Raw genomic sequence first — 27,697 nt, 5'->3', positions numbered from 1 at the left:
CAATACTAAGTTTCTTATTCTGAATGTATCAATTAATTGACTATAAGTAAAATAATATATTTCAAGTAATCTCAGAGATTGAAATTTAAGTGATTCCAACGTTCCGTCCACCTAACTTGTCTGGACTTCTTCAGGGTGATAGTCAAAGAAATATATAGCGTTTAACAATCAAATCAGGTCAACTCTATACTGTGCTAATACATTCATATACAGAGCTAAAAACTATTAAATTCAATTATAATATCGATACCATCCATATAGAAGAGGATGAAACGATGACAAGTTTTGATGTACCTTCCTTATTTACTAATGCACCTATCAACAGAGCATTGGATATTATTTATGATTGTTTAGAATCTAACTCAGATTTGAATTCACGATGTCCGTCAGATCCATCCGAAGCTATTAAGTGCTTGGAATTGTGTTTACAATCCACATTATTCACATTTCGAGGAGACCTGAACAGAAAAATAGAACGTATAACAACGGGTTCACCAGTTTCTCCGATTGTAGTGAATTTATTCATGCATACCCTACAAACCAATGCGATCACAAGATGTGCACATCTACCAAAAGTCTGGTTATGGCATGTAGAGGACATTTTTACTATCATTAAACGAAATGGTTTGGAAGAATTGCTTGATGTAAACAGCATTTCAGAGAGCATCAAGCTAACACAGAAAATAGAGTCCAGTGACCACAAACTAGCGTTTCTCGATTGTTTGATTAAACGAAGACATAATAATAAATTGAAAATAAGTGCATTCAGGAAATCAACACATTCTGAAAGATAAGTAGATTGTGGTTCGGCTTATGCGCTGTGTACGAAAGTCACTCCTGTTAAAAACTTAATCAACAGAAATATTAAGCTCGTTACAGATAAGGAAGACCGCAAGTTGAATTGAATAAAGGTTTGTCTACACTTGGGGATAATATCTACCCAAACGTTTCTAAAGAAGATTATTAGAAATGAAAGAATAGCTAAACTAGAATGTATTTCGAAAGTTCACCATGGTCACCCCATACCGTAGTGACACACTGTAAGAAATCAGAAGGATTCTAAACAAGCATGATATAAGAGTGTATTTTCAGGTTAGTGACACCATAAGATGGGCATTAGTGAAGGTTTAGGATAGGTTCCCGAAGGAGGAACAACAGAATACTGTTTATGAGACTAACGGTCATGAATATGATGCAGATTATGTGGGAGAAACTTCAAGGCAATTTAATGTAAGATCGAAGGGACACAAAAAGTGTGTGAAAAATGTTCTCGAATCCTTGGTTGATATGAAGGAACTAGAGAATAGGTCGGTAATAGCGTTACATGCGTTGGAAACAGGACACGAGATCAACTTCAGAAAGGTTTTAACACTCATAAAGAAAGATTGACAGCAGAAGCGCCGTATCTATGGGCAAATAAGAACAACCTGAACAGAAAGGGTAATATTCAACCACCAACTACTTGGTAAATGTTCGTTAACAAGTAATTGGGTCCTTTCTTTATCCAACCTGTTTATTTCACATACATCGTTATTCTGACTGAAATTAATGTGGGTCAATTTAGCAATAGAATTATGCATTTAACAATTCGCATTTTACTTTCACATCGACGATTTAGAAACAATTTTTTAACCTTCAACTTGCACTTTAATTTTTCCTTCATATACAAACAAATTAACACTTAGTATAAACTATTAATAATTCAATTTTACATATACAATTTGTCCGGTCATTTATTTTCACATGATTCGCCTTTAACTGACTCATGTTATCCTACTTATTAAAGTCAAGATCCAAATATGACTGGATTAGCGCTACATACTTCTTTGATTAGTACCCTGAAGAAATCCAGACAAGTTTGCTGGAGGAAACGTTGGAGTTATATTTCAAATGTGAATTTTACATATAATGACTTCTCTATACTCGGAGCCCAATTTTCGTTAAGCTATTCGATCTAACATTGACAAATATTCGTGTAAATTAACTGACCAGTTTACTTGCGACAATCTGGAATAAATTGTTATAATTTATCCATGGAACAAATTCCCTACCAACGTCTGAACGACATGTCGATAATTTCCTCTTTTCTTATACTAACTTAAAAGTCCTTAAATTGAAGAATACGTGTCACTTCATCAGTGAAATCATAGGGACTTTAAATAGGTGGAAATTGTTATTATGGAGCATACTTGTCAAAATTTCCTTCATGCTGATTTTATTACAAGGTTATATTATTCCTGGTTAATTCCAGACCTCATCCTAACTATAACAGACCTTTCGTTCTTGTAAGGATATATACAGAACAGTTGGTTGGTTCAGATAATTTTTTTTTATCTAGATCTGTATTTTATGAAACAATCAAAAACGTAATGACAATAGACCTATCACAAGAATTTCCCTTGTTATTCCATGTTTTTTGTTGTTGGGATATTCAGGAAAATATCCCAAAAATTATTCTATTAAGTCTAATGCTATTCTTGAATTTGGAGATGGTATTATTCTCTTATTGGTCAGTGCTTATTTCACGTGTCATTTTCCTACTGGTCAATATTGTACAATGTTATTTTCTATTTTATGGTACGATGTGGTTTGCTTGATTAGTATAATAAACAGTGTGTTTGAATTATAATGATTCATATATCCGGGGCTGAGACTTGCGTTCTGGACTTAACTGGCTGGGCTGGTCGTTCTACGTGTTTGCGCGTCTTTGGTCCGATCAATAATTCGCTACCCTTAATCAGCACTATTTTCACAGTTATAACATTTTTATTTTTATTCACTTTGCTTCTAATTGTAGATGATTATAAGTACCCTTTAATAGAGTTGGAATCATTCATCATTAAATTGCACTTTTTCAAACATGACATAGCAGTCCTTGTATCAAGAAAATACTAGTTTCTGATTGTCGCACTGTATGCGATATTTATCATTACAAAACTTTCATAAAGTTGTGACAATGCCATTGAACATATTTCCATGTTACATCCTTGATTACAGACATATCTATAATTACAAGATTGATTTTGATTACATTATATACTCCGATAATAATGTTGTACACCAAAATGATATTACCTCAGATTATGCATTTCATCTACATAGTATGTTTTACATTATTACAAATTGAGTAACAAACATTCAAATAAAAACATCCTACGAATCAGTTGTTTTTAAATAATACATTTTTATTGTTCCATTTCTATTATTATTATTATTAACCTTGATTATGCTTGTAAATCAGTAAGCACTTTGTAATTATTTTCAAAATATGAATTACATCGTTTAGATAATATTCAAGGTAATCACTATCAATATTGTCCTGTTTTACTGACTGATTTTTAATGACAGTAAAAGAGAAACAACAAAAGAAGAAAAAAAAAAAACGGAACAACAACATAGAATTAATGAATTGAAGTATTTTTATTTTCAAGAAAAAAGAAAGTAACTTTTTTCATATTTATATATAAATCAAAATATTATTAATTATTGTTATTGTTTAAACATACATGATGTAAATGGTAATGGACTCTATTGTGGTGCGTGCTACTTATATTGATATAGGTAGTATATAACGTGAGTTAACATAATGTCTGGCAGCGGAAGATGGGGAAGATTAAGAAAGGAAGAGCGAGAACACAATGGAATTTGTAAGAAATCGCATGAACAACGAAATGTGAGACAATGGATTGATGTTTGCAACAGCAACAGCCCGGTTTGATATGATTGAATGATATTTTGCAAATTAACGATTTACTATAATGGTTTTCTATTTTACAAAGTAACTCTGTAATTTTGTGCTAAATACAATTTGGTTGTTCTCACCTGTGTCCTCCTTCACTACACTATGACAATATTAAATGAGAATGAAATTAATGGAAAAGAAGAGATAAGACAATCTTTTCTTTGTCTTTTTATTTCTTTATTCTTTTTTTTTTGAAAGCATCATTGATTGCTTCATTCTACTCAACTGTTTTCCTCTTTTTTCTCTCTCTCTCTTTGGAATTATTTATTATTAACGTCAAATTTACTGTTTAGAGAATATTGATTCTGTGTTTGGTTTAGGCACTGTATATGGATAATTGTGGTGTAAAAATATTAGCTATAAATGTAAATTAATTTCTGATAGATTATTCATTATTGTTCAGTAATCTTTCAAATGAAAATAAATAAAATGAAACATTATTTAATGAATATGAAGTGATTTATATTAGTTAGTAGGTCATAAACAACATAGAATCTGATAAATATTCGGATCGGTTCAACTTGTTCATACTACATCAACACAGTATAATGAAATTATCAAGACAAACGCATCAGGATAGTAGAACTGCTAACAGAATTAGTGACAGTAAAGGATGAAAACATAAGGCATAGAGAATATGGATCTTGAAGCAAAAACTAATTTGATGAATATCAAGTATAAGATAATTTTGAAACGCAAGATGTAAGGAGAGATAAAGAGTGAATACATCTGAACCGTTCAGATTAGTTTTGAGACATGCCACCACAATCAAACATCTTCAATTAGTGGTTATGATAATCGAGTGGACCTCAATAAAGCATAGTCTGTACCTATCGACAAGGGTTAGTTCAACAATCAATCAGTTCCTGGATTGATCTTATGTTTTGTTTTTCTCTCCTCTAGTTTTTTTCCAGCTTACTCACACATCAGCAAACATTAGTCTACTGACTTTAATAAATTACATGCACTAATTTTCTGACACTAGAACGCAGAGTACATTTTGCTTTAAAAATTGGCACAAATATGGAAAATCGATTCAAGAGTTGCTAACACTGTAATAAACAGTATAAGTAAGTGTGAAAATTAACAATAACTAGTTTGAAAATGATGAAGAAAGTAATAATCATTTAGACTGTAGAATATTTAAGATAGAATAGGCCAGACTTAAACTTAATTGCTTGATAATTAATGCAAAACAGTTAAAAGCAAATAGTCTTACATAAAATACATACTTAACAAACTAAACTACTTAATATGTATAAACGATACATGAATATAAGCCAATCACATTGAAATGTGCATAGAATATTATTTCATGATGATAGCCATTATTTCCAAATTGATTAAAGTTCTGAATCATTGTGCAGTTCATAAACGATTTAAAAAATTAACGGATGATCTTAAAACTTATCGCTTAATGAAAACGTTAGCTATGTGATTCTTACGCTACTGCTAAGGCGGTTGCACGAATAGTCAGATTTTCTTAGAAAGGCTAAGATCTGTTGTGGAACGATAATTTCTGCCCACTCGATTTTCCGTATGACCTTTGCCCTCTAACTGGTTGCCATGTTTTTTTAGTTCGATAAGCTGCTACATACTCGAAGGTCATATTCTGCTAATATAGTAACAACTTTTGTACCAATTTTGTTTGAGTTGCTTGTTCTACCACAAATGTCAAGTTACCTGCATATCGTCTTCTTCCTGTCTTAGCCGTCGAGGTTTGATGTGTTGAGTATAATTGATTGTTGTCAGTTCCAAAGAGAACCAATCGTATTAGAGGAACTCAATCGTTTTTGTTCCTAAATCCATAACATCATAGGCCGTACTGAACCTCAATAACAAGACACAACAGCTACATAGATACATTAAAAACTTCGGAAACACCGGTACAAAAAGCTATCCATATTTTTTGCCTCATCACGGTTCTACGCCACTTCATAGTTGTATACAGTGTAGTATACAACTATCAGGTTTAACTATCGCAATGATTGAATAACTTCAAAACAATAGAGACGACGAAGACAAATTCTTAAGTAGCATTAAACATTAAACTCATGATTTTCTCGTAAAAAAAGAAACAAAACATAATAAACACGAATAAAAAAATCACTTACCACTGGTGTAATAAACTTACTAATCGGAACAATATATTGAATTGTATTGTCAGGTGTAATATCCGGATTGGATAAAGTTGTTTTTGATTCATTAAGAATTAGGTCTTGAGAAGACGAGGAAGAGGAAGAATACAATTCTGGAGGGTTGTTAATACTCATCAACATTCGAGACCGACCTAATTAGATGGTTAAAAGAAAACAACAAAAATACATGTATATTATCAGTTATTATTCTCGGAGAAAAAAAACAACTGAAAAATACTTATTGAAGGTGTCAATAAATCTTAGATAACTTAATCTGCTGTCGAGATTATTTGAGAACGTGAAGCTAAACTTATCCAAAGTTCATGTATGTGTGTATTTAGCTGTTTATAAACTGATTAACGGATAGAATTGAATGTGATATCATCATTCACATACATTGAAACAAATTATGAAAGTAAATAGATGTAATTTTCTCAGTAAGTTAAGGTGGATTAGTCGTGTATTCCCACATTCCATAGTTTTTTTGCTGTTTTTTACGATACAGTGGAATATATAAAAGTGTAATGAATACACTTATCCTTTTTGGCTCACAAAAGAATCTTGAGCGATTAATTCCTTCCGTTTCTTGTCAACAGCATTCCAAACAATAAGGAAGTTTACATAGATGATATACCTGCCACCTTAATAAGAAAAGTAGGTACAAATTAGTATAATTTACATTCAATCACTCTGATGTCAAGGCTGAGTGATATTATCGGGTTGTGCAAACCGAAGTAGGTGGAGTGGTATTCGGAATCACACCTTAGTGACTGAAAGTTGAATGCCTTAAACACTGAGCCACCTCTCCACTCACAGAATTGTAGTGGCGTGTCAAGATCTGCAAAGTTAACCAATTAATAAGTGAGACAGTAAAGAGTACTAATGATACTAAATGAAAGCCGTATCATATATCACCGAATTAATAAGAATTAAAAATGTAGAATCTAACGGGTTTCGATAACTAAGATGTACTGTCGGTGCTATAAGTACTGAAAGTTATGACTTTGATTGTATCATACAAAGCCGTTGACTTCGGTATGAATTGTTGAAAAGTACCGAGCATATGATACAATAGCATATGTTCAATACTTTCTAGTTTTGCTTTAGCTATTGTCAGTTTTACATTGAAGCCGACCTAAAAACCACCCGATTAAACTTTGCTACGTTAAAGGTTTACGAGCTTTCAAATATATATACATATATAATAAGCGCTTTTAGTTGGGGAAGCGATGAAATTTACAAAATCAAGTTATACCATATAACTTTTTGGTAATTTGTTTGTATTATATTGAGGGGTTTCTCACAACCATATGTTCTCACACTATGCGTACTTCACCCTAGCGGCCAACTTCTAAAATATTTTTCTTCGCTAGTTTTGTTAATTCTTTAATATACTACTGGTTTTGACCTCATTATTAAGGCTGTTGTAAATATATTTATACACATAATTGGTTTGCGAGTAAGTGATACTAACCGACAATTTAAATCCGAATTGAATGAAGCAACTTAAGTTCAAGCTGGTGACTCAATAGCTAATCATCATTGATCACTTCACATTTATCTCAAAACAGATGAGACAATAGGTAATGAAGATACATTACGAATAGACAAGACAAAAAACACACAAATATGCACACATAATAAAATTGAATGCTAACCTGGAAATGAACTGAAAAAATTTCTTGTAGACATCGATGATGCGGTATCTAACGTTTTTATGACCGACGGTATTGGAACTACAGCAGTCCACATCAATATCATGAACGTCATTAACAAGAGACTAGTCCCACCGGCTGCCGCTTTAGCGGCTTGTTTAGCAGTCACCTTATTATTATTATTATTATTATTATTATTATTATTATTATGATTATGATTAAATTCAGTATTGTTGGAGTTTATGAATAGTGGTAAATAGGACTTTTCACTTCGTTTATTCATGAATTTATTGATATAAGACCGTAATTTGCGTAGATGTATTGTAAGACTCCTGATATAAAGTAGAGAAAAGCAAAAACAAACGCAAAAATTACATTAAATAACCAGTTGTAAAATAAAATGCTTATGTGTTGCAATGTCACACTTATATAATTAACAATTCCATTGAGCCGATTACCGTAAACGTCAGGGTCGACAGCTTCAAATATAAGTAATTTATACATTACAAAATTTATTAATCAGAACATCTTAAAGTTAAATGGATGGTGGTGTGATTCGCTTATTATGACTACTATTCATGAGTAACTAGTCTGATTTCTTCGGTTAATTATAAACTGATTGTTCTCTTATTGGTTGATAAACTTTACCCGTTCGGATGTACTGAATTGTCAGAGCCAAGAGTAGACTGTTTCTGCTGGGTTTATCACTTTGAATGTGTTCTTTGTAACCTAAACTAACCATTATTTATTGTAGAACTATTTACTATTTATATATGTTCATATATAAATATTTCGATGGGTGAAGAGAGTCTTTTGACTTTCATCGATCTTGGATACGTTCTTCCGATGAGCAATATTTGCTCTAGAGTACACTAAGTATTCAAAAAGTGATTACATACTTAGATTCCAAGCTATGGGATATGCTATTAATGAATCAAAATATGTAGGTATGCATCAAACACTACACGAATATGAGCAATTCACTCATATCTGATTAACTGCAATTTGTGGACAGTACTAAGAGAAATATTAAGAATGAAGGGTCGCAAAACAATGCTTAGAACTAAGGCTGTAGAATTGTATCATAAACCAATTATATGTTTGAGAAATATGTATATAAAAATACATAAACTGATTCACATGAAAAAAGAACTGCTTGACTTGTATAGTTTATATTCCCTTGCCTCCTTCTCCGATAGTCAGTACAGTCAATCACTAAATTACAAATTTATTACGTCTACAACAATTTAAGCAGTAGAAAAGAACCATTTTATCCATTAGCAACATTCAAATATAAAACTAAGTATACGGAAAGAATGGTCTTAAATTCGAATGACAACAGAGTTTATTCAATAATTTCAGGTTTTTCATGTGTTTTTATTATTTGATATCAGTTCATGATAATAAATTACCTTTAAAAGTAAATAAATCTCATAATTGAATTGATCAGAATTATTGCACTTAATAAAAACATTTGCTTACAAACCTCAACTAGCATGAAACCTAGATGAAGTAAGAGATCCTGTCGACTACTTTCAATCACCAATCATCACAATTTTATGCATAGGTATGTAGAAGTGAGTGGTGATTAATATCATGCTTGTCTAGTCCTTTAGGGTTGGTCAGATTCTATCGATCAAGTTGCAATCTGCCCACTAGTCTAAGTGACTTAACAATATGTGCACTGCATTAATTTTATCGACTGTTTGTCAAGTGGAAATATGAGAAAAAAGAACAGAAATTAAATAGTGTTTGACAAATGTGTTTGTATTTATAACTATGATTTGCTTTATGGATCGAAAACGTAAAAAGAAAGGTAAACAATCATTAAATAAAACCGATTATATGCTGGTGAAGATGATAAAATTATGACTGGATGGAAATTTTCTGTTAGATAATTTCAGATAAATGTTGCACAGGAAAAATTGTCACGAATGAATATGAGATAAAAATTTAGGGAGAAATTAGTTTGAGAGTTTATATGTACACACATAATATTCACCATTCGGCAGGTTTTGAAACATAGAGATATTTTTCGACGTCCGATTATAGCTGTAATCCTTGACCTTAAGGTGGTGTTTGACTCCGTTGATTTTCAGGTTTTGTGGCAGTGTTTTTCATTCAAAGGTGTACAAAACATGTACATCAACTTTGTACAGACTCTCTCTACTCGAACACTACTAGTCGATTCAGATTTTATGGTAAACTTTCATCGGAATCAATTACTTCAAGTGGTGTTCGACAGAGTTGTCCGCTTTCCCCATTTTTATTTAACTTCGTTACAGATATGCTTTGAGGAATAACACTCTATAGGTGTCCACGAAGCATTGCTCGTGCATTTTGGGACCATACAGTAAGCAATGCCTGAGTTAGGAATAGAGTACTAAGTAAAGGTGGGAATTCGATTGATAAGGTAGTAAATCTTCATCAACTGAGGTGGTTGGGATATGTGTTACGTATGTCCAACCACTGCCTGTCTTGACTGGCTATGTTTTCTGGTGTAGGAGCAGGTTGGAAGAAAGTTAGGGGCGGTCAAACCAAAACATGACATTAATTTCTGAAGTCGTTGACAATTGGACTTAGCCATATTCATAGCTGTAAACTACTTGATTGGGGTACGCGTGAATATCGTAACCGATAGTTAGACACTATGAATGATATGACTCAAAATAGTTTGCAATGGTGCAGGCGCATCCGTCCTTTGTCTCCCCTAAAGTCTGAAATTCTAAATTCGACGGAGTCTATAACCCAACATAACTACTTTGTATTGCGCAGATTTATGGCACACATCAAATTGATCACCGCCTTATTTTTTCCACCTAGTCTTAGGGGAAGAGATCAGGGTCACTGTTGTTACTTAGGTCCCCGGAGTGGATGCTTGACTATCAGCTTTTATTATGCTCAAGCAATATCTTTTCGGCATAGATTACTTGTGACTGGATTTAAGTGCTTAACGGATCAATCTACACTTACAACCTGAAAAAACCTGCTCTATATCTTGTGAATCATTTGTTTATGTACATTTTGCATAATTTACGTAGCATAGCCCAGACAATACTTCATAGTCAAGTGATAGTAGGTTTACATTTCGATGATTGTTCAATTCTTTAAGATTTATTTGGATCTAAGTCTGAATTTCAGAGAGATATCTCCAGGTTGCATCAAAACTTAATGCTATCTAGAAACATTTCTTTATTCTCTACAAGGCTACAGAACATATTCTCTGTTATCTAACCGAAAAATACCCACATCGGTCAGTCAAATGATGCTTCACTGTGTCTAGACGCCAAACCTACACATCCAAGTGTCCAGCTAGCATTGAAATATCACAACGAATGTACCTTGGTGAAGCCATTCCGTTGGTGACAAAACTTATCCCTTGATTATACTCTAGATAAAGTCCATCTACATCATATATATGCGTTAAACTGGCTAGGAGATTTTTCAAACAGTGGGTGCCAACTTCTGATATTTTAAGTTAGTTTTAAAGACAGATATTTTCTAAATGTTTGGGTACTATTTAAGATGAGTTAACATTTTTAGTCTAATCATTTTTCATACAGTCTTACTAGCGATTACAATTACAATTCTAAATAAACAGGATTATGAGAAGTAATGTAAAACTGGAAAAAATGAAACAGGTGTAGTGAAATAAAAGGCCCAAATGAATTTAAATGGTCTATCGTGTTTAGTTTACTAAATTGATAACACATTCACTGTACAACTTATCAAACGACAAAGCACTACTTTACAGTGAATAACCAATTCAATCATAAGTGGTTGTTAGCTTAAAAAACATACATACAATTAATCTTTCTAATCTGAAACACTAGTTAGATATTTTGCAAAAAAAAATAGTGAAGAATAGTAATAACGTAGTGGATGCTAATCACATGAATGTTTGTAGATAATGTGTAGTTGAACGTGGCGTCGAAATTGCAACAGTTGTGAAGAATTTTAGCACATAGGAAGAACGGCGTTTGCACGACACTTGGAAACCAGAAGAGAAAGCAGTCCAGATGGCAGAACACAACACAAGATACAAATGGAAGATTGAAGACTACGTATATGTATTCGTGCGCTGTTACGGGTATGAGGGCTGATATCACTTCCCGGCTGCCCACACCGTGGAAGGGTATTTCTTGAGGAACCTCAAAAAGAAGTCGGATTAGTGTTGGTATTAACGACCTGGGAGCGTGACCACAGAGCACAAGGGACAACTGCTTGAGGCCGGTCGCGCACGGCCTTTTCGTGGAAGGTTTTTGATGTGTTAGCTCCGTTCTTCAAAGGGCATTACCGCCGGAGACGGAAATCCGTGAGGTAAGGTGAGGTGTGACATTTTTAGGGTCGAACTTTTCTAACCCCACCCCTCCTTGTGGGAAGGCAGCATCGCTGCAGATGCTGGTTGTCCGAGGGAAACACCTTACTGCAAAATCTACTTATTTATTTGTAGTAGTTAATGATGGTTTTTGTTTTTATAAGAAAACAGATTTTTTAACTCATTTAATCTCTTTTTACAAAAAGAAAAAAAAACAAATATCTTGTTGATATATATATATATATTACTTAATATTCAAATAAGATTCCAATGATTCATTAAACTCATTCTCTTCAGATAAATTCTAAACTTTAAGGTAGATAATAAAAAGGAATAGAAAAATTGATGTTGAAAGTTTAGTTATGTAACCAGCTTTTTGTATTTAAGCAAGATGCGATACTTGTTTCTTTATACTCTATCATGATAGGTAGCTTAGATAAAGAACACTAAGATAAAAAGGAACAAATATATAATTAGAGAACAAAGTGGAAATTCTGATTGTTCAGAGTTGTGATCATAGTAATAAGTTTTTCCATAACAACTAACATTTGTAGCTTTGTTGTCTTTTAACAACAGAATTATGGGGTTAGAATAGATTAGTTTTAAATATAATATACCTCAAATCAATTTGAATTTTTCTGTATGTATGAAATAATGTCATCTAAAACTACTCACAAACAGACCATTTGTAATCAACCGTAACCAGTTGATATTTAAGCATTATAATCATTTCTCCAGATTTTTAAGACCATTTTTAACAAAGTTTCTATAATAGGTAATTCAATAAGAAATACTTTTCCACTGCTTAAGCGACTGCATAGTAACAACCGCTTTTATGTTCCTAACAGCATTTGTGATCAACATGTTCACAATCGATTTGAAAAAATCTCAACTAGTAGAATAGATTGTGTAATACGATAGTTATGATTGATGGTAAACAATTATATAGCACCTAATAGAATTATTTCAATCATTTTAATTTTTTAATTAACTAGTGATTTGTTATCTTGAACCAGAATGTTTTAATTTCACCTTGATCAAAATTTATTACTACCAATTATGGTTAATAGACACAAGAATGTTGTATGAAATTTCTGAAGTAGATAATTATAATACTGTTATAATTACGCATTGTTGACCCGACCGAAGCTGCTACCTTGACGCGGTGGTCGGGCTTGCCTATCGTGATGACCCAACCGAGCTATATTGGCTGGAATATATGTTCCTGTAGGTTCTACCATGCCAGGCAGGTCGATCGGAGAACGGTAAGACTAAACGCAGCAACTCAAGGTCTGAGGGCGAAGACGTACTGCTGACTGTAGAGAGGTGTGACAGCAGTAGCGTCATTCATTTGACCTCACCATGCCAAAATAAAGAACCAACTCGATTCACACTTCGTGTATCTGGAAGCCCAGATTCTGCTTCCCGTGGCCTCGCCGGTGTAGGTATAGCATTGAGTTCTAGGGCAGAACTAGCTCTCTTAGAGTGGATCCCAATAGACAGCCGTTTGTGCGCTGTCCGACTGAACGGAACAGTAAGAATCCGAAAAGATAGGGACACTCGTCGTTGCCTCTTCGTCGTCTCTGCCTATTCTCCCACTGACTGCAGCTCAGATGATGTAAAAGATGAGTTTTACAGAAAGCTCTCCGACCTCCTCCGAAAAGCTAGGCGCTCGGATGTAGTAATAGTGGCTGGTGACTTTGATGCTCAAGTACGTAAACTAAGCGATAGGGAAAGACACCTGGGTGGGTCTAATAACATCGTGGCTCAACGAACAGATAATGGCGACCGTCTGTTGCAGCTATGCTCAGATAACCGCCTGTTCCTTGCAAATACTAACTTTAAGCATAAGGAAAAACATCTTTTAACATGGCGACCCCCTAATTCGTCCCAACGTTGGACCCAAATAGATCACATCGCTATCAGCCACCGATGGAGGGGCTCGATAGAAGACTGTCGCTCATTCTGGGGCACATGCTTAGATTCAGATCATGCTCTAGTGCGAGCGCGTATTTGCTTGCGTCTTACTGGACGTAGGAAAGACGCTGCAAGGAAACCTCTTAGGGGCCTACTTAATGATAGTCAAGCTAAGAGTATATTTCCACCTGGCTCTGAACATAATGAAGAGCGGAGTCAGCTTAAGCATAAGCTGAAAAGAAGTCTACGCAATGACCGTGAACAGTGGTGGGTAGCGAAAGCAAGAGAGATGGAAAAGACAGCGGCAATAGGTAATAGCAGACAATTGTTCAGACTCGTTAAGGAAACCGGAATTAGGAACCCGACCGTTAGCGATACAATCTTAGAGAAAGATGGACATATTATTCATTCTCAATCCAGGAGATTGGATCGATGGGCAGAATACTTTAGGGATCAGTTCAACTGGCCTTCAGCCACACTTCGGTTTCCCACGATCTCTAGTCAACCTGAATGGCAAGCTAATGTAGGTCCTCCGTCCCTTTACGAAGTTGAAAAAGCCATAGGAAATCTGAAGCGAGGGAGAGCAGCAGGCCCTGACAGATTTACTCCTGAGATTTTTAAGGATGGTGGTCCAGTATTAGCAATGAGATTAACTGAGGTCTTAGGTAGAATTTGGGAACTGGACGTAATCCTATCTGACTGGTCTCAATAACTGATTGTGCCAGTCTATAAGAAAGGACAAAAGTCCTCTTGTGACAATCACAGAGGAATCAGTTTGACTAATATAGTGTCTAAAATTTTAGCTTCAATAATACTTCGACGCCTAACTAAAGCTCGTGAAGAGCAGACTAGAGAAAATCAGGCTGGTTTTCGACCTGGACGTGGTTGTATAGACCACATATTCACATTACGTCAGGTTCTAGAACACAGACACACATTCAGACGCCCCACAATCGTAGTATTTCTCGACCTCAAAGCAGCATTCGACTCTGTTGATCGTGAGGTTCTATGGCAGTGTTGGTCATTGAAAGGAGTACCAAAGAAGTAAATTAACCTTGTAAAGGCTCTCTACTCGAACACAACTGGTAGAGTGAGAGCTTATGACGAACTGTCATCAGAACTGACTACCTCAAGTGGTGTTCGTCAGGGCTGTCCACTCTCTCCATTCTTGTTCAACTTTGTCGTCGACGTACTTTTAGAGATAACACTTTCCTCGTCTAGATTTCCAGGGGTTGAACTTCTACCGGGAGGTTCACTTGTTGACTTAGAATATGCGGATGACATAGTTTTATTTGGCGAAGACGCTGACAAAATGCAGAGTCTTCTGACCACTCTAAGCAACAATACAAGCATGTTCGGGATGCGATTCTCTCCCTCGAAATGCAAAATGTTGCTTCACGATTGGGTTGCATTGACACCCGAACTAATGATAGGGAGTGAAGTAATTGAGCGTGTCGATCGCCTCACTTATCTTGGAAGTCTCATCAGCCCTTGTGGTCTAGTGTGTGACGAAATCTCAGCACGGATACACAAGGCTCGACTAGCTTTTACCAACTTGCGTCATTTATGGCGTAGGCGAGATATCCGTCTATCAACCAAAGGACGGGTTTACTGCGCAGCAGTTCGTTCCGTCCTACTTTACGGCAGTGAAACATGGCCGGTAAGAGTAGAGGGTATTCGTAGGTTACTAGTATTCGATCATAGGTGTCTTCGAAACATTGCTCGTATATCATGGGACCATCGAGTAAGTAACGCAGTTGTTAGGAAACGGGTACTAGGTAAGGATGGCAAATCAATTGATGAAGTGGTGAAACTTCATCAGTTGAGATGGCTGGGACACGTGTTACGTATGCCCAACGACCGACTGCCTCGACGTGCTATGTTCAGTGGTATAGGAGTAGGTTGGAAGAAAGCTAGAGGCGGCCAAACCAAAACATGGCACAAGTCCATGAAGTCACTGACAAGTGGACTGAGTCATGTTGGTAGGTGTAGACTACCTGGTTGGGGACCGCGAGATGATAGCAACCGATGGTTGGAGACCCTGAATGACATGGCTCAAAATCGTTTGCAATGGCTCAGGTGCATCCAGTCTCTGTGTTTTCCCAAATTCTAATCTTCTGAATTCTCCATGTCCCTTTTTTCCTCTTTCCAAATTTATTTCACTGGATTATACTCTTTAAATAACATCTCCAAACCCTAATCTTCCCGATTACTGCTTATACTCTTATTACCTCTACCACTACGGAATTTGAATCGACAACTGCATCTCTGTGCTAAGGTGGTGTGGCAACTCGAACTGATGTACGTATGTACGAAGTTCTACGTTGTTACTGACTGACTGTCCCCTCTACAGTCAGCAGTACGACTTCGCCCTCAGACCTTGAGTTGCTGCGTTTAGTCTTACCGTTCTCCGATCGACCTGCCTGGCATGGTAGAACCTATAGGAACATATGTTCCAGCCAATATAGCTCGGTTGGGTCATCACGATAGGCAAGCCCGACCACCGCGTCAAGGTAGCAGCTTCGGTCGGGACGTATATGTATTATGTAAATATTTTGTAGCTTCTCGCAATAAACATACTTTTCTTCTGCCTATAGTTATGTCTTATAATAACACAATAGATTTTAAATCAATTGAACGTCACACAAAATGACCCAACGTTATGGAGGTTTTTTGTGATTCGACTAGAAGAAACTTTCGATTGTTAAAATCAATGTATAAAATGCTAATCGATAGATGAACACAATAATATAATGTGATGAATGATGGCTACTGACGAGACCGCATTATTGACTTACGTCCCCGAATAATTATAAATCAAAGACAAGACTACTACTAGCCAGATAAACAGCTTTTTTCATTCAATAAAACAACACGCTTATATGAAAAAAAGAACACAAAATAAACATGATGAAATGCCATGGGTGATCGGAGGACATTAGCTTTTAGGTCATTCATTCTCTAATCAATTACGACTTGACTAGTAGGCCTGTTTTCTGGACATTGTATCTCCAGAAAGGTGTCAAAAGAATTAAATGCGCAAATAGTTTGAAGCATATGTATTGATTACATCACCGACTGACCTTAGTTAGACAACCAGTCAAAACCAGAGAGCACCGGACAACTGTTTCGTTCTAGTATGAAACTTTTCAATAATGCACAATCAGGACCCACAAGTTTCACGGTGAGCGCTTGACTATTAGAGTTTAATGAGATGAAACTGAAAATTCAACCAGTTCACAATCGTCGTACTACATCACCTGCTCAGTGGTTCGCCGGTAAAACTGTAGGTCCTGAGTCAGATGTATAGTATGGTCGTGGATGCGCAATGCGGAGGAGGATTATGCTACGACAGAACGGCTATTTACAGCTCTTTTTTCGGTGGTTGTCTAACCAAGGTCAGAACATGATGTGAACCATAAAATTAAGTTATATCCGAAAACTCCCTATACTAACACATATTAATTGATTATTTAAAAGAATTACCGTTTATCTTCCTCCAATTCATATACTTGTCGACGTAATTGTTTGATTTCTTCAGTACACATAGAATACCGACGTTCCAAGTCAATTACATACCTTTGACGTTTGGCACGACTAGCTTGAGCAGAGAGTTTATTACGAATTTTTCGTCTGACAGTACGTATTGCTTTTTCATTAGTTTGACTTAATGGAAATTTGATAGGTAGTTGACAACCGATTCTTTGGAGCATTTTATATTCTTCTGAAGTTAATTTAACGCATTCTCCCTGTGAAATGAATAAGTAGGGATAAGAATTGTCATAAATAACTACGCAATAGGTCAAATGATAGCCAAGTTGACAACAAAATGAGTTATTTAAGAAATCGTTCGTAGCAAGTGATAGAACAAACGAGTGACTAATATTAGAGAAACAAAACATTTAACAAGGTCGTGAATCTATGCCGACTGATAAGACTGATGAATGTGCTACGCATACACTTCAACGGATTATTCTAATGTGCAGTGTTTGCTGAACTGATAGTATTAGTAGTGGAATTAAACCTACGAAAATAATCAACTTAAAAGAGTCTAAATAGATTCGAAGTAATAACATAACTCAGATTAAGAGAAAATAAGAGTTGAAATGTCTACTTGGAAATGGAATTAGCGTTGCGACAAGTTCCATTAGCTTGGAACTGCAAAAAGACAAAATGATACAGGGCTTAGCCAAGTAACATTATTAAAAATTTAATCAAATCGTATTGCCTCACATATTAATAGAAAAAAAAAAACCAGTAGGATATGTGTTACGCTTTACGAACCACTATCTACCTTACAATGGAATGATAGCTGGTTCACGAGCAGATTGTAATAAAACTGGCAGTAGTCAAACCAAGACTTTGTATTCGTCCATGAAATAATTAACTGTTGGTCTAACCTATGCTATCAGATGAACATTACCTGGTTGAAGTCCTTGTTATAACATTGACCAGAAGTTGGAGAAAAGTTACATGGCTCGTAATCAGTAACAATGACAAAGGTGCACTATTTGTTTTGTTAGAGACCTTTAGTCATAACATAATTTTATACTTTATATTCAACAAATCCATTCCTTATTTTTAATCACATTTTTAGTATTTAACCTTTCATCCTGTTCCTGATAGTACTACGATTTTGACTAATTTGCTATTTATCTTAATAAAAATCTGATTGCACTAATCCCAAGTACAACGACTTATATCCATGCATATTCGTACCTGTTTCTGAACTGTTTATGACTGACAAACTTATTGTATTTCTGCTCATATGAAAAAAAATTAAACACTGAATGAGAAATAAAACAAACAAACGAACAAACTCTAATACTCACAGGTTTACCATTTAGTAAATCTTCATTATTTAGACAAATTATTTTATTAGTTTTATAAGAATCATTCATATCACACTCATTATTAATTTCCGTTGAATTCAACAATTGGTGACAATGATGATGGTTAATGACAGAACTTGAAGAACTATGAGCTGATGATGATGAATATAAAAGTTCTTGTTGTTGAATAGTTTTCTCTTGATATGAAAACTTTGGTATTGGATTAAAATGATTCATCAAAGATTTTCTTTGACAATTGGTAAACTTCACTTTCTCATTTTTAATTTGTTTAGATTTTGAAAAATTACCAGGATTAATATCGTCCAGAGATACTAATTCATTGGAGTCGGGTAATAAATCCGTCCAATTAAAATCTGGAGTATCTAAATCTTTACTCAATAATTCTAACGGAAGTGTATTAGTGTCTAATTCAAATGAGAATAGATAATCAGCTTCTTTATTTAATCCTAAATCTAAGGGAAAAAATTATAATAGTTACTCGATATGATGAGTAAGGAATTGTTTTGAGTGAGATTTATGATATTGTATATTAATGATTATTCAGTAAATTAATGATTAAATTAAAAAATATACCAAGGTAAAAAGGAGAGAAAACAAACACGTGTTAAAAAATAAATAATATAATATGGATGCGTATCAAAAACAATGAACCAAGTTTGTTTTCTCTTCCTTATCTTCCTAAATTCTTCGCGTTGACAATTATGCTTTAAATTTCTATTTGATATTGATTAATCAATGAAAAGCCTCACTCGGTCTAATGTATTTAAATATGACTAGTGATCAGTGTAAGTCATATAAAAATCAGTGTATTCAGATGACATTCCGATTTATTTTGGTTGTCAAACACATCTCTATCTATGGCCTTAGTGTTCATACTTGCGTCATCCGATTCAAATTTTTCAGTAGCATCTATATATATATATATATATATATATATATATATATATATATATATATATATATATATATATATATATATATATATATATATATATATATATACAGGTACATCTTACTGATGAGTGCCAAATAGCACGAAACCTAGATCCAGGGTTTTCTGTCGACCACCTCCAAACATCATCGCATCTCAACATAATCCACGAAATGTCAAGTCACCTAGGCTAGTAGACGCATTGCAACTTGGTCGATAGAACTCTTTAGTAAAAGGCAAAAGATTTATCCGCCCCCAAATGTCCTGGTATGGCCGAGAGTGGGGTGGGCCCGCCTTCCCTCTCGAAATGCTCTCACATGGCCACGCGTATACAGCCTCTGTCAGGGAAGTCCTACTCACTACCTTCTCGTGGCGGGGGTGTCGTCTACGAAAATGAGAGGACGAAAAGCGAATGTCCGGCGCTTTAACCGGATCTTAAACCAATGGTGCACATGGACTCCAGTATCCTGCGGAAACAAATGGCATATGAACCAATCATTGGTCACCGGCTACCATGGGACTGCATCTCCTCACGATGCTCCACTACCTTGTGGGTCAGAACTTTAGGTCAAAGGCTCGGGGTGTGGCCCCCTAAGAAAACCACCTGCTTATGTCTGGGCACCCGGGCAGTATCACAGCCCACACACAGATATGATGAAATATCGACATTTATGGAAAATACTTGTCTTGCTTCAATCAACAATCAAACGACTCACATTATTATTATTGTCGTTATTATTATTATTATTTACTAAGTCATTTATTCACTCTCTTTTATTCCCACTCTGTCTATCTTTACTTTTCGACTTATACAGCAGCTCGCCTATAGTGGAAACTCGGCTCTATCTAAACGTTCTCGAGTCACTGTCCGGTTGAAAATTGCATGTTACCACCGAATATGAGTACTGAAGCAGTTTTCCTGAAACCACGTGCACCATTCAAACTCGCTGCCTTCAACGTTCGAACACTTATGCAGGTCGGACAACAGATAGGGCTAGCTATTTCTTTGAAAAGTACTATTATCGACGTTTGCTGTCTATCCGAGACCCGTATTCAAGACTCTGGTGAATTACTACAAATTCGATCTCCATCTGTCGCTTCGAAAAGCTTGTTTTACGTGCGTTTATCCAGGGACCCTGTCGCATCTTCGTCTGGTTTTGCTGGTGTTGTTGTCGCACTAAACGCTAGAGCTGAGGCAGCACTTGTCGATTGGATCCCCATTAACAGTCGGTTATGTGCTGTTAGATTAGAAAGTTCGATCAAAGTGAGAAAAAATCGGCGTGAGAAACGATGTCTTTTCGTCATCTCCGCCTATGCCCCGACAGGTTGCAGCCCAGCTGCAATCAAGGATGAGTTTTACCACCAGTTATCTGTTCTTCTCCAGAAAGTGCGTTCGACAGATATTGTGGTACTAGCCGGAGACTTGAATGCTCAGGTCGGGCGTCTAGGCACAGAAGAGAGTCGTTTAGGTGGCCGATGGGGACTCGGTCGCAGGTCAGATAACGGGGACCGTCTACTGCAACTGTGCACAGACCATAACCTGTTTCTGGCTAGCACTAACTTTCGGCACAGTCATCGCCGATGTGCCACCTGGCGTCCTCCCTCTGCATCTCAAGCCTGGACTCAGATTGATCACATCGCGATCAGCTACCGCTGGCGTGGTTGTGTACAAGACTGCCGCTCCTTTTGGAGTACCTATCTGGACTCTGACCATGCCTTGGTCTGCGCCAATCTTGCCTTACTTTTCAGTGGACAACGAAGTGACCGCCATCAACGGATTGATGTCAGCAAGTTGGTTGCAACTTCTGTTGCAAGTAAGTATCGAATCGAGCTAGCTTCTAGGCTAGCTACCATTCCATCGAAAAGCATGGGTCAGCAGTGATTGTAATTGCATGACGCCATGAAAATGGCGGGTACAGTCAGTTGTGGGTTCGCGAAACGTCCCGCTTATAAGCACTGGGTTTCGTCAGGTTCCTTACAACTCATCGAAGCCCGTCGGTCTACTCCGAGAGACTGTGAGTTTGACCACAAACGAAGGATGTTACATAATCAAATCGGGCAAAGCTTGCGTAAGGACCGAGAAGCCTGGTGGTCGGAGCGTGCTAATGAGCTGGAAGCAGCAGCTGCATCTGGTAACTACCGGAAGCTCTTCCAATTCATCCGAGCCACTGGCAGCAAGAAGTCTGGTGTGAGCAAAACAATCTGCGAGGATGATGGGATGCCAATCACTAACATCCATCGACGTCTTGGACGATGGGCAGAATTTTCGAAGGGCAGTTCAACTGGCCTGCTGCTCCGGCAACATCGGTCAGACTGTCCTGCCCTCCATGGCCGGTGACGACTGATCCACCAAACGAGGAGGAAGTCCGCAAGGAACTCCAACTCTTGAAACGCTACAAATCACCTGGCCCAGATGACTTACCTCCGGCTCTTTTTAAAGATGGTGGTGACTTTTTGACTAAGGAATTGACGACGTTGTTTACAAAGGTTTGGGAACTAGAGAGTGTACCAACGTCATGGAATGAGTCGATAGTTGTCCCTATCTTTAAAAAGGGTTCACGTCGTTCCTGTAACAACTATCGGGGGATAAGTCTACTTCCGATTGAGTCCAAGCTATTGGCTTCTGTCATACTTTGTAGATTGTTCAAAACCCGAGAAAGATTGACTCGCGAGGAGCAGGCTGGGTTTCGTTCTGGTCGAGGATGTATTGATCATATTTCACCCTCCGCCAAATGTTAGAACACCGCCATACTTATCAAGGGCCAACAATCGTAGTGTTTCTTGACATCAGGGCTGCCTTCGATTCGTTGGACAGGACTGTTCTCTGGGATTGTCTATTGAAGAAGGGTGTGCCTGAGAAGTTTATTAACATTTTAAAGGCCCTATATACAAATACCTCAGGCAAAGTGGGAGCATACAACCACCTCTCTCCATTGTTCCATTCGAGCAGTGGGGTTAGGCAGGGTTGCCCAATCTCATCATTCCTCTTCAACTTTGCCATCGATGACATTCTGGAAACAGCTCTGATGAATGTAAGTAATGGTGGTGTGGATCTGTTGCCTGGAGAAAGACTTCTCGACCTTGAGTATGCGGACGATATTGTGAAAGCCAGAGCGGCTTATGCCAATCTGGGCCACCTTTGGCGCCTTCGTGATGTTAGTCTGGCTGTAAAAGGTCGGATCTACAACGTGTCGGTGAGAGCAGTTCTGCTCTATGCTTGTGAAACCTGGCCTCTCCGAGTTGAGGACGTTAGACGACTCTCTGTGTTCGATCATCGCTGTTTCCGAAGGATTGCTGACATTCAGTGGCAACACCATGTCAGTAATGCAGAGGTTCGGCATCGTGTGTTCGGGCACAGAGATGATAATTCAATTGGTGTCACCATCTTGAAACACCGACTTCGGTGGCTTGGACATGTTCTCCGAATGTCGTCCCAGAGAATTCCACGTCGTGCATTATTTGCCGACTCTGGGACTGGTTGGAAAAAGCGGAGAGGTGGTCAGTGTATGAAAGAAAGCTGCAAAGGGCTGGCTTATGTTGGTCCATCAGGACTCCCTGGCTGGGGTCCTAGAGATGGTGTAACACAGTGGCTAGAGACGTTATCAGATATGGCTCAGAATAGAAGCCAGTGGTGATCCTGCTGTACCCTTCTTTTACGTTCTTCATTAAAAAAGTGGTTGTATCTTCCTTAAGTGAAAGACTTCTTCTGGTTGTACCTATCCATTTCCCCATTATTATTGTTATTGTTATTATTACACTACCTTACACTAATCTGTTCGTTATTGTTTTTTTCTCTTCGAATTCTCATTGTTTTGTGTGGCGCATATATATTTGGTACCCTCTTGTTCCAATATTTATGTGTTCAAATAAATAAATAATAAATACGATAGAACTCGATCTGAACTACGAAGGACCTTACACACATGACATTGATCACTAATAAGTGATCAAACAATTGTAAAGACATGAAATACTGAATGACATTGGAAGAAAGCTACGACAGTTTTCATAGCCGCTAAGATTTGGAAACCCAATTTTAATAATCTTTTCAAGTCGTTGGATTATGAGTAGCTAGAGGCCAAATGGACTATCCGTCAATCTTTTGTCATTTTAACCGTCCAGATTAAAAACGGATTACTGTTGTCGTTTTCCATCATAGTTTCACTAACGGATATTTTAACCCTAGTCTATTTGATGGATTTAAACAATGCCGGATTTTTCGTCCCCTTTGATTTTTTCACTTGAGATCGCTGTACAAATACCTTTACACTTAAGTTACTTTCGATGTCCATCATATTCGAAGCTCAGTAGAGTGAGTTTTTGAGTATTTATATTAATTAAGTACAATTTTCTGGCCTTTCGGTCTACGTCGATTATAGAAACCATTGATGTTTCTTGCCTATAGATTATGTCATGGTATCTTACTGTGAAAATTACTTTCATGTTCACTAGGTAGTTTGTTAGTTTTGCTTTAAATTTACTCCCTTGGATTTCAAATCCAAACTCAGTTGAATAAGCCTGTCTACTGCGACCTTTATGAATCCAGTAAGGTCTAGACATGCATTTTTATCGTTGCAAGTCCAGAATCCAAAGGTAAACTCCAGAAAATTAATCCTTTACTGATGTTCTCCAAAAATAACTGATAAAAACGAGATTCATCTGAGTTCATTGTTGAGTCAAAGTTAGGGACTATTAAGTCAGTATTTTAACTATGCTTGGAGTTAGTACCTGCCGTAAATAAAAGGTTATCACGGTACATTTGAATCACACGGTAACATTTATCTGTTGAACAGTTTTGAACGTAAAACAATATTTAATTTATGTATCGTTCTGTCTGGATTAACCTATCCACCAACGCGTTAATACCAAACAACAAAGAAATCCCAATATAAACAGTTTGAATATAGTTCAATACGTACCGAGATTTGAATTAGTAGTAGCTGTCTCAGTTACTGAATCACCATTCAATAGACGATTGCCAGATGAATGGTCTGTTTCAACGATTTCTTGGTGATCTAACTGCAATATTGTTGGTGATACAGCATAATAATCAATTTCATCCCCATATGAAAAATCTGGCAAGTTAAATTTCTTTATTGACATTGTTTCAGGAATTTTGAGCATGGTACGTCAATCAGCACTAAAGAATGTAATAAGATCATCCGTTTTGCTCAACCACATACCATTAATTTTGGGATAGGAGAGTTAATCAAGTGCCTATAGGACATTTTGTTATTATGGACAGTAACTTTGTTTATTTGAGTCCATGTTTTCCTTTTCCATTTGAACAAGAACAGAGGTCGAGTTTACTCTTTAGAAGGTAACAGATTGAAAGTCAGAAGAAAATGACAAGCTGAAATAATAATAATAATAATAAAGACAGATGGTGAATTCTCCCAGAGAACTCAGTTACCTAAAATATACATTTACCGTCTACAAAGTATTGAAAATAATCTACATACATATATCTTATCGATTTTAATGGAGGTGACTGTAATAAGAAGGATCTGTTGTATTCAAAGAGCAATTATACTATTCATGTAAATGAAAATGTCGTGAAGTAAATAAATAGCTTGAGAGATGGGAATTTTAACTATCTAAATGGATTAGCAGAATGAAAAATGAGGCTTTAAAAGTTACAATTCAGTGAGTTAACAATCGAAGGAGTAAACTATGTTCGTAACTAGCTTGTAGATGAGTACAAACGATCTATTAGTAAATACATGACCAGGTGTAAATTCCCAAAGGGAATGTTACAGAAATCCTAGAAATAACATGCTCAGACTTATTCGGTGGAACATATGATTTGTTTAAACAGAAAAAAGTATATTGGGATATCTAACTGTTTGAGGGATAATGCATCACTACAAACGTATAAAATTCATTCTGTTCACATAAAGGTTAAATCAACCTGTTAGTTAACTATCTAGGTCACTCTAACACTGTATTTAGTACTAACATAACGTTTTATTTAGTACTAAGGTAATGCCCCTTAGTAAATACTTCAATTAGCTAGTAACATTAACTTATCAAACGATCTCTACGATAGTGACAGAGTATTATTACGTATGAAATTATTGGCCACCAATGACTTCGTTACAGCTGAATACATAATCACTGAAAAATCTCACCGATATAATCGTTTCAATTTAGGGGATATTCTAGGAGTTTGTAGTTGTTTATGCTATTATCAAAAAACAGGTGTTATTGGTTGCGAGGTAGTGGCTTTTAGTGATCAGCTTTGACTTTGCAAAGATGGTTTGAGTGTGGTATCACAAATTACATGAAGAGTAATACGTGATTGTGCCAATTTATGGCCACACAAAATACTTTCTTTATGAGCGAATCCAGCGAATATACGAGCTATGTTTGTTATTTATAGAGCTATTTATTTTGGGGATTTATTTGCCGCTACAAGCTACCTGTTGTCCAGACACACAATAACTTGGGAGTTATCTTTAGTCAAAACTACTGAACATCGCAGTGCGATATACGTCAAGGGTTTTAGAAATCTATGGTCAGTACGTAAGGCGTTTAATCATGCCGACTTTTTAACTTTGTATAGTGTTCGTGTGACCCAAAACTTGAGTACTGCATACAAGCGGCTATCCCCTACTTAAAAAAGACACTGAGCTTTTTGAAAAAGTTTAGAGGACAACAACTGGGCTGGTTTCCGGAATAGCGAAGCTCATGTATGATGCTCGACTGGCTGAAATAAACCTATTCCCATTGTCCGCGAGACTAATTTAGGGACGACCTTTGAACGAATCTTAAATGACCTTGGCAATTATTAGCCAATCAGAAGACAGTATAAAGTAGAAATATAGTATAAGAAAGTAATGAATTACAGTGAATATTCTTCTTTTACATGATTTAAAAACTTGTTAAGGTTTGATAAAGGTTCAGAGGTCCTGAATTCATAATGCATATGGTATAGAAACTCGTCCATAGGGTTAGGGTTAAGGTTAGGGTGCTAATATACGATCGGTTTACAACGGATTTTAGAGGTGTTTATCGAGAGGCTACAACACTAACCCTAACCCTACGGACGAGTTTCTATACCATATGCATTATGAATTCAGGACCTCTGAACCTTTATCAAACCTTAACAAGTTTTTAAATCATGTAAAAGAAGAATATCCACTGTAATTCCTTACTTTCTACTAATATATTTCTACTTTATACTGTCTTCTGATTGGCTAATAATCGAAATTGCTCAAACGCTTCTGATTGGTTCGTCCATAAATTAGAGTCCTACCATTACTTGCTACCTGACTATCGACTTTCTCATCAAATCACCAACAAGTGGAATTTATTAACTCAACATGTGATTGAAGCTCCATCTGTCGACACTTTCGAAGGGAAGTTGGATCAACTGAGAGGCCGTAATTGCCAGGACTAACACAGGCCACCAAGTCTCCTGTCCTTTCCAAAATAAAACTATAGTTTCAGTTTGTATACAAATTTTACACGATCTTTCAAAAGACATACTTATTATGGCCCCTTTTCATTAACTACATTCTTACCTGCGTTTTTTTTGTTCTGACATTTTCAAAAAGTAATCTAAGTCAATGAATTTAACATTTCGATATAAGGGGATTTCTATTTTTTCCTGACATGATTAAATTTTAACACTGGTATTATACGCGGGACACGAATAAACTTTTAAGTATACAAAGTCAGCATATGTTTAGGGGATTTACATTTTTTAAAAAGACTGCCATACTTCTATTCATCCACGTAATATTTTTCGGCTGAGAGCGCTTTGAGGTCATTTCAAGGGCATAGATGTGGTGGCTTCATTTTCCACATATCTGAATGCATTGTTAAAGTTCTAATTCTTGGAAATTTAATTTGTTTGTACGTACTTTGAAAACTTGAGAATACTTCTTTTCTTTCTTACAATTGTTGACTTACTTTGGTGCTTGGTTTGAATCATGCACGCTTTAAGCAACTCCAAATCCTGATCACACCATATCATGGACTTCTGTTGTCGTAAATTCAGTTACTATTAATATCACACTATCAGTCTTGAGAGATTTTCGCGGAGAAAGGATCAAAGTTCCTGTGTACTGTACTTAGGGTCAGAAATTCTGTCAGTAAAATTGACTCTAAAGTAGATCTCGGTCCCATGAAGACTCAA

General features: G+C 36.4%; 1 protein-coding gene across 2 annotated transcripts; it reads right to left on the bottom strand.

The window, feature by feature from the left end:
• Positions 1 to 1,450: 1,450 nt before the first annotated feature.
• On the bottom strand, positions 1,451 to 27,370 carry MS3_00007356 (uncharacterized protein). 2 transcript variants are annotated; one of them, XM_051215620.1, is made up of 8 exons: positions 27,281 to 27,370; positions 24,738 to 24,907; positions 24,474 to 24,694; positions 18,603 to 19,075; positions 17,257 to 17,519; positions 7,539 to 7,867; positions 5,857 to 6,032; positions 1,451 to 4,149 (listed from the first exon to the last, which is right to left on the bottom strand). In XM_051215620.1, the coding sequence occupies exons 3-8, from the start codon at positions 24,676 to 24,678 to the stop codon at positions 4,135 to 4,137; spliced, it is 1,461 nt and encodes a 486-aa protein (XP_051066152.1). In that variant the 5' UTR covers positions 24,679 to 24,694; positions 24,738 to 24,907; positions 27,281 to 27,370; the 3' UTR covers positions 1,451 to 4,134. The 2 variants fall into 2 exon arrangements, with proteins under 2 accessions (XP_051066152.1, XP_051066151.1); XM_051215619.1 differs by having other exon boundaries at positions 1,451 to 6,032; positions 27,258 to 27,370.
• Between the last annotated feature and the right edge of the window lie 327 nt (positions 27,371 to 27,697).

Source organism: Schistosoma haematobium, chromosome 4 (genome assembly GCF_000699445.3).
Source record: "Schistosoma haematobium chromosome 4, whole genome shotgun sequence".
In the NCBI taxonomy this organism is placed as follows: Eukaryota; Metazoa; Platyhelminthes; class Trematoda; order Strigeidida; family Schistosomatidae; genus Schistosoma; species Schistosoma haematobium.
The sequence above is the reverse complement of the archived record's forward strand: the minus strand, read 5'-3'. Positions and strand labels throughout refer to the sequence as shown.